Below are 7746 nucleotides of genomic sequence, written 5' to 3'. Positions count from 1 at the left end.
TTTTTTTGGTTTTTCGAGACAGGGTTTCTCTGTATAGCTCTGGCTGTCCTGGAACTCACTTGGTAGACCAGGCTGGCCTCGAACTCAGAAATCCGCCTTCCTCTGTCTCCCGAGTGCTGGGATTAAAGGCCTGCGCCACCAGGCCCGGCTGGTTTCCTAAGTCTTAACTCCAGCTCCTGAAGACCCAGGGATGAGAATAGCATCTCCTGCCACTGGCAGTCCCTTTCCTCCCTAGACCCTTCCAGGCTTCTCCAGGGCCACCAAGGACACCTCTGAGACACAGCGTGACTTCTGCAAATACTGAGCTACTGAACAGTGTCACCGGGCTCTTCTCCCCTAGACCCTCCAGCAGTAGCTTCTTTCTGTACCACAGCTGCTAGGGGCATGAGCTAACAAGTGACAGCCCCAGGCTCCTCACGATCCCAGGCACACAGATGGCAGCCAATGCTCTCCTGTAGAACAGTCACCGGTTATTCTTTACCGTCTCTGGCCTGGCCAGGCTCCCCTCATCATCTCTGTTCATCTAGCAGACCTACTCCTGAGCCAACAGGAGGACTGGCAGCCTGGCTGATGGTTCCTGGTAATAGGGGCAGGACAGCTGGCAGATGTGGCTCTGTAAGGAGTCAAGTGGTCCGACTTTGAAATTTGGGCAAGGGGTGAGGGAAAAGCCCTCAGAGTGACATGGTAGGGTCACTCCCAGATGACCCACAGAGCTTTCCAAGTGTAGCTCAGGCCTGTCTCAGGGAGTCCAAATGAGGGGGTGGGGGAGCCTGATTCCTTCCCTTCCACCTCTGCATCCTGGCCCCTTTCCTGTGTCTCACCAGAAATGGAGGAGAGCTTTTAAGAATAAAACCATCCACAGGCCTGGCTTTTGTCCCGAGCAACCTGGGGTCCTTCTCTCTGTATCTTCCCTTTTTGTGGGAGCCCAAATGCTGAGGCTGCACCTCCAGAGTGCTTGGCTCTGTCCCCTGGGGCAGGCTTGGAAGCTCTAGGCAGCCCCTCCCCCAGACCTCAGCTTCCTTCCTTCCTCCCAGCCAGGGCACCTAGTTTTGGTTCCCAGTAAGCGGATGAGGGGGGGGAACCTCCCACTTCCTGTTGTTAAAGTTAGCCCAGCCCAGCTGACACTAAACGCCCTCAGCTGGACACTGTGGCCATCAACCTGGAAAACACTGCCCAGGTCCTCCCTCACCCCGACATTGGAGGCTGGTCAGATACCGACACGCCAGGCTCGGAGAGCACAAGGTTTCTGTTTATCCCGAGCCTGTGCCCTTTCCTGGCTGCCTGGTTAAGACCTGGGGCCAGAAGGGATGACCTCCAGGCCAGCTGGCCAAGGAGGAAGCAGGAGGAGGAGCCTGAGTCAGCTGAGGTCGGGGACAGAGACCTTCCTCAAGCTGCCTCCACCTTCTCTATGAGGCAGCTAAGAGCATCTGGACCCCACAGAGGCAGGCACTGGAGGGCATCCCATGTCCAGAGCACCGTGTCAGGTTAGGGTCAGTCTGGTTCCCTGGGCTGCCTCCTAGCCCTCTCAGAAGCATAATAAAGCCAAAAGAGGCGTCGTGACAGCCCCATGCTGCAGAGACACATGTGCCGAGGCGTGAGGCAGAGCAAGTGAGACCCGTGGGAGTCTGTGAGCTGTGATGTTTCAGCTTGCTACGCCTGAAACTACAGCAAAGCCAGAAAAACACAGGTTGGACCAGAGAGTCCAAATCGGTACCGAGAGCTGGGGGAATCCAGGATTCAGGGGACTGCTCAGGTCCTAACAGGTAGAGGGGCCCGAGGGACTCCGTGAGTCACAGCAAGCACGGGTCCACCCACGGGCACATGCCGGCACATGCAGAGCACACACAGGTCTCGACAGGCCCAGAGGTACCCAGTTGGGCAGGGGCGACACCCAGCGTCCCTCACACACCTTGCCTCGCCTACCCACCCACCCACCCGCCCCCTCTGCCCAGACAAAGACACCTACCAATGAAGCTGATGGCCTCGGGGAAGAACTGAGAGAGGTTCTGGCTCCAGTGGTCAGAGATGGGGATTTGCTTGTAGGTGAACTCGCCACCGTGCTCAAAGGCGTTGGGCAGGTTGGGTGTGACGTTGAGGATGTATTTGATGCCGTATTTGCCAAGTACATCCAGGTTGGTAGAGTCCTTGGCACAGCCGAGGTAGAGGTAGGGCAGGATCTGAACCGGAAAGGCCGGCTGGCTGGATGGCACGGGGCTGCCGTCCGACTCAGTGGCACTGCTGGGCAGCTCTCGGTCCGACTCGCCATCTGAGCAGTCAGAGCTGATGCGCAGGCCCCCCAGGCCCAGCACGGAGGTGGGTGGCGAGCCGCTCGGGGAGGACGAGCTGTCCACATTAGTCTCACAATGCTCCGAGTATTCCGTCTGGAACTTGTTGAAACCACCTGTGGTCAGGGCAAGATGGGGGGGGGGAGTGGGTGGGTGGGCGTCTGGTGAGTCCAAATGGGCTACAAAAGACTATTAACGGCCAGGACTCACACAACATGTCCATGTCTAAGAACAATGTGACCATGCCAAATACATCACACATGTACTCACTCATGCTCTGGCCATCTAAACAATCACCACTTCACAGTTAAGGGAACTGAGGCTTTGAGCGGGTTCTGTAACCGTTAAAGTATACTGGCCCGACGGCTTGATGTAGAGCACCTGAGGTCGGGTACCAGCTCCTTTCTCTTCCATACCTCCCACATACACCAACACACCTGAGTGCTTGCTCAGTAGTGGACAATGGGCAAAGAAGGGCCAACAGACCCATCACAGGCCAGCGCACCCCTATTCCAAAGAGAGAGGGACCAGAACACCTATGGGCCAGTCAGAGGCAGAGCCCAAGCAACCACACTTGGGGACGGTGGTGTGAAGTCCCTTTCCCCAGCAAGAGAGGAAATGGGTACTAGCCATCTACCCTCCTCTGGAGCCCTTCCTCAGCACAAGCACCGCACACACTGCATGTGACCCAAAGAGAGGGGCCATGGGGGCTATACAAGGACAGGAGAGACAAGGAGCGCCATACAGCTAGACATGGCCCTGCGGCACCCGCACCCGAGGGTGCCGCAGGACTCCCCTCCCCTCCCAGCCTGTCTGCTGCCAGCAAGAGGCCATTTTGGAATGTTAATTGGAAACACCGGCTGCAGCCAATAGCTCCCCTCACCCCCTGGCCGGCAGGCTGCCTGCCTCCCCCTTCCATAAACTCAGGGGCAGCGAACTGAGGCCCACTCCCCACCCCCAACACACACACACACACACACACTCACACCTGGGCCACTGCCCACACATCTGCAGAAGTGCCTCCAAGCCGTGATTCTGATTGATAGGGGCCATACTGGGATCCCAGAGAAACCAACATAAACGGGGCCCATGCACAGGAGGGTGGGTGATACCGAGAAAGGTGCCTTCCCGATCCTAGCTTCCTAATGACACAAATTCCAGGCTAGCCTGTGGGCCCTGCTCTTTTCTGGGTTCCAGCAGCTATCTCTCCCTTCCTCCGAGCTCAGCTGGAGCCTGTGCGCTGTTGTCTACCCATCCACAGAGAAAAAAATTAAATAGGAAAGGGAAAGTTTGTTTCAGCCACTGAACGGTGCTGAGAAAGAGAACACAGATTGGGTTCCCTGTGCCTGGCTAAATCCACACCTTAGGGGATGGCTCCCAGAAGGGCGGATTCGGACCAGGGGCGACGTGGCGCCCGGCCTGGCCAAGCGAGTAGAAAGGAAACAGCCTGCAGCGAGGGCGCCAGGGAGCAGAGGCGCAGCCCCAATGCCGCCTGGGGTCTAGGTTCTGTCCTCACCTTGGAGGTAGTAGGCCTGGCAGCCGTCGTCTCGCAGCTTCTGCAGGAGCAGGCCGAGAACTGAGGCGGGGGCGCCGGGCTCGGGCTGCCACTCCGCCGTGGCCTCGTCGTAGAGCAGCACGGTGGCCGCCTTGCAGCGCGTGGCGAAGCGCTCCTTGTCGGCATGGTTGGGAATGATGGAGCGGATGGGCAGGTTGCCTTTGCGCAGGCGGCGCAGCATGAGACCCGGGATGGCCAGGTTGATGGCCGTCTCAATGTGCGACGATTCGAAGAGCTCGTGCGGCCGGCAATCCAGCAGCAGCAGGGACGCGCCACCGCGCGCCTCCAGCTCCTCCTGCAGCCACTCGGCGCTCTTGCAGGGCATGGCCCCCGCTCCCGTCGTCGCTCCCGCTCCGATGCCTGCGCCGGACCCAGATCCCGCACCGGGCTCCGACCCCGCCCGGGTGCCCCCAGCCGCCGCCGCCGCCCCCGAAGTCGACATGTGCGCCCGCACTGGGGGCCCGCGGAGCTGGTTTTTCATGGGGATCCCGGGGCCGGGGCCGGGGCCGGGCAACCCAGCCCTGGGACGGCGCCCCGGCCGCGCTGGCCCCAGCCGCGTCTCCGGGCGCCCGCCTCCCGCCGAGCCGCGCGCCCGCCGCCCCGGCCTCCCAGCCTCCGGCCTCAGTCCCGCCCGGCCGGCCCTCCGCGCGTGCCGCGGCCTGACAGCCCCAATTAAACCGCGGCTCCGGCGGCCGCGCGCCCGGGCGTCCTCCGGGAGGCGGGGCCGTGAGGCCGGCGCCCGGGCTTAAAGGCACCGCGCCTCCGCAGCCCCTCCCCCGCAAGCGGCGCGGGAGCGCCCTCGGCCGGCTCCTGCGGTCCCGCCTAGCGGGGACCCGGCTACCACCTGTCCAAGGGCGAGCCAAGGCGGCCTCGCAGATCCCCTCGGGCTGAGCGTCTAGATCCGTGCCCTGCAGAGAGACTGTACTGGGGACCCCACCTAACATTTACAGAAGCAGAATTTCTAAGGGATTGGGGGCGGGGGGGGCGGTCACCCAGAGCCAATCTTCCCTTCTCTTGTCGGTTATCCTCATTCATTCTCTGATAGCGTTCATTCAACAAATGGAAAACTGAATTCCTACTACGTGTCGTACTCTGTGTTAGGCGGTCTTAGTTTCAGATGACCGCATCATCCCGACCCTTGATGGCCATAAGTTCCAGACCTGAGTTGGAGGGTCTGCTGAGGGAATAGGTGACTTGGGGAGATGGGGGGTGGTGGTTCAAGGACCGCTCTCCCACCTCGCTGGCAGAAGCGGAGGAATTCTGAAAGGACCATCCCTGGGTAAGGGAACGCGAGCTCTTTAAGAAAGCTTGTACAAGTGCGGTGGTGACTAGCCCGGAGTGAAGCGCCACGTGACTTTCCTATTGGGGCGGGTAGGGGGGAGGGAGCGCTCCATAATCAGCTTCCCTTCACCTACCTCTCTCTCCAGGCACCAATCAACTTTCGCGGTAGGCGGGCACGCGCTCGGCAGAGAGTCAATCGTCGCCGAAAGAGGCTGCGGGGAAAGGAGGCGGGGCCCGCGGCGGGTCCACCCAGCTGGAAGTGGGCGGGGCCTCGTCCAGCGTGCTGTTCGGACTCTCAGGAGGGTGGGGACAAGGAGGTAAATGGCTCTGCAGGTAGGGCTCAAACAAAGCGGCTGGACCTACTGCGCCGTTTTGACCGTACCAAGGTGGTCTTTCCTTGGAGGGAGCTGTTCCTCCCAAGCCCCAAGTGCATTCTCTTAACAGGCAGGGGGGGCCCAACTTGAAGCTCTCAGTCCCTCACTCCGTCCCGGGCTAGTCATCCCTGAGCCAACTTGACCCCAACCCGAGATTGCGGTGTCAGGGGTGTCCGGTCGGGCTACAGTTTCAATCTCCATCTCCCACTTAAAGGTTTCCCCCCACCACCACCTTTTTTTCTCAGCCGCGGGAGCCCTCTTCTACATTCGCTTTCAGAAAGGCCACAGTAGGGCAGCGGGGGGGTGGGGGGTCTTGTTAGGAGCGGTGGTAGATGTAAGGAGTTGACCCTTTCGTTGAGTACTGCACTAGACACAGCTCGTAGACAGCTTCCAGAGGCCAAGTGTTAAGTCCCAATCTGTCCTGCCCCTTGGTGATGTGTGGTATATCCTGAGTACCATTCTCCTTTCTTGGTCTCAGTTTTGCCAAGCGTTAATTTGGGCGAGCGGTGGTGACCGGTGCTTGCTGTCCTGGAATTCTCTCTGTGGCCTAGGCTGGCCTAGGGGCCTCTGCCTCTCAAGTGTTAGGATTAAAGGTATGCACCATCACCTTTCGACTTCTTTTAATTTTTTTTAAAGATTGAAGTATTTTCTCTATTTGAATGTCCATGGGTCACAGAGGCTAGAAGAGAGGGTAGGATCCCACAGAACTAGGATTACAGATGATTGTGAGGCGCTTTGTGGTGCTGAGACCTTCCTCTTTAGAAAAGACGGGCTCAGCTGATTTCATGTTAGGGAGACATCCCCCCCAGAGGGGCACGCCAGAGTCACATTAACAGAGTCTCCTGCTGTTCTCAGGCAAGGCTGGGTCCCATTGTGTGCAGACATGCTTGCTTCTGAAGGTCTCTGAATGGAAGGTGGGGAGAATTGGCTAGGTTCTGCCCAGTGACGGATGGCTCCACTGAAAGAAGACATCTTTTGGGTGTACCCGCAGTTCCACCCCACGCCCTAGAGAAAGGCTAGAGAGCCTGCCATTCCTTATGTTAGCCACGTTAGCCACGATGTCTCACTGGTTGGCCTTTCTTCCCTCTGGAGTCCCTCAAAGGGACACACACCTGCAGGATGCTGGAAACTGGAAATGGCCCCGGGTGGGGGAGGGATATACTGAGTAGGTATGGAAAAAGTTTGGATAAGGGAGACCATATGGAGAAGGGTTGACTGTGGAGACAAAGGACAGCAAAGGTGGCCTGTGAGAGATGCTGGTAGGATCAGGGCCTCCATCACTCACTCAGGCTGGAGGAAAGGCCCAAACCCTTGCTTCTGAGTGGACAACCAGAACCCGTGAGCCTCCCTCAAAGGGACTGTGAGAAGACCTTGGAGGAGACGCTTGTTTGTTCTGCTGGAAACCTGGTACCTCATTCTCTTTGGTCCCTCCTGCATCTCAGAGAAGTGCCTAGCTTACCAAGGTGTCCCTGAGGGAAAGGAGGAGCAGACAAAGGCTTCCCTCACAGTCTGCACCCCTGGGATAAACACAGACCCCCAGGTGGTCTGTAGTTGGGTTTACTTTAGCTCTTTGCAGGCAGAGCCTCTTCCACACTTCCAGGCCTTTGCACCGTTGTGACAAGAATTCTTTTTTTTTTTTTTTCTGGTTTTTTGAGACAGGTTTTTTCTGTGTAGCCCTGGCTGTCCTGGAACTCACTTTGTAGACCAGGCTGACCTCGAACTCAGAAATCTGCCTGCCTTTGCCTCCCAAGTGCTGGGATTAAAGGCGTGCACCACCACGCCCGGCCGACAAGAATTCTTGAGGAGATCTCAACAAACACATCGGCTCGCCCCAGATAGGAAGCCTACGACAGACCAAAGTATGAATACCACCAAAGTTCAACTTGGTGAAGCATGAGTTTTATTAGGGTTACTTACAGGAGGAGAAATGACTCAAAGACCGGTGTACCACCAAAGCCCACTCCAGTAAGGGTGACAGTTAACAAAAGCTGGGAACTTGGAGCACACTGTACAGCCTACAGGCAAGTCAACAGGTCGGAGAGAGTCCTTTCCAAGTGACTCAGTGGTTCTAGCCCTCTTCCAGGTAGTTTGGCTAGTTTTTGCTGCTTCCAGGCAGCTGTTCTGGTCTCGAAAGTCTTTGCCTCCCAGCTCTGGTCTATGACGGGGAGGGGCCTAGTGAATCTGGTCGGTGTCAGGGACTTCCTGAAGCTATTTTGAGTTGTTTACTTTCCTGTTTAAGTAGCTTCCCTGA

The 7746-nt window shown here is 58.0% G+C and overlaps 1 protein-coding gene across 1 annotated transcript in view; it reads right to left on the bottom strand.

The window, feature by feature from the left end:
* The window catches only part of Dusp7 (dual specificity phosphatase 7), a 7000-nt gene extending 2592 nt beyond the window's left edge, over positions 1-4408 (bottom strand). Inside the window, exons 1-2 of the mRNA XM_021206595.2 lie at positions 3802-4408; positions 1967-2401 (exon numbers count right to left, since the gene is read on the bottom strand). Of these exons, the coding sequence (XP_021062254.1) occupies positions 1967-2401; positions 3802-4321 (955 nt within the window). The 5' untranslated portion in view covers positions 4322-4408. The remainder of the gene's footprint in view (positions 1-1966; positions 2402-3801) is intronic.
* Between the last annotated feature and the right edge of the window lie 3338 nt (positions 4409-7746).

Source organism: Mus pahari, chromosome 10 (assembly GCF_900095145.1).
Source record: "Mus pahari chromosome 10, PAHARI_EIJ_v1.1, whole genome shotgun sequence".
In the NCBI taxonomy this organism is placed as follows: domain Eukaryota; kingdom Metazoa; phylum Chordata; class Mammalia; order Rodentia; family Muridae; genus Mus; species Mus pahari.
This window is presented reverse-complemented; position numbering and strand designations above follow the sequence as displayed.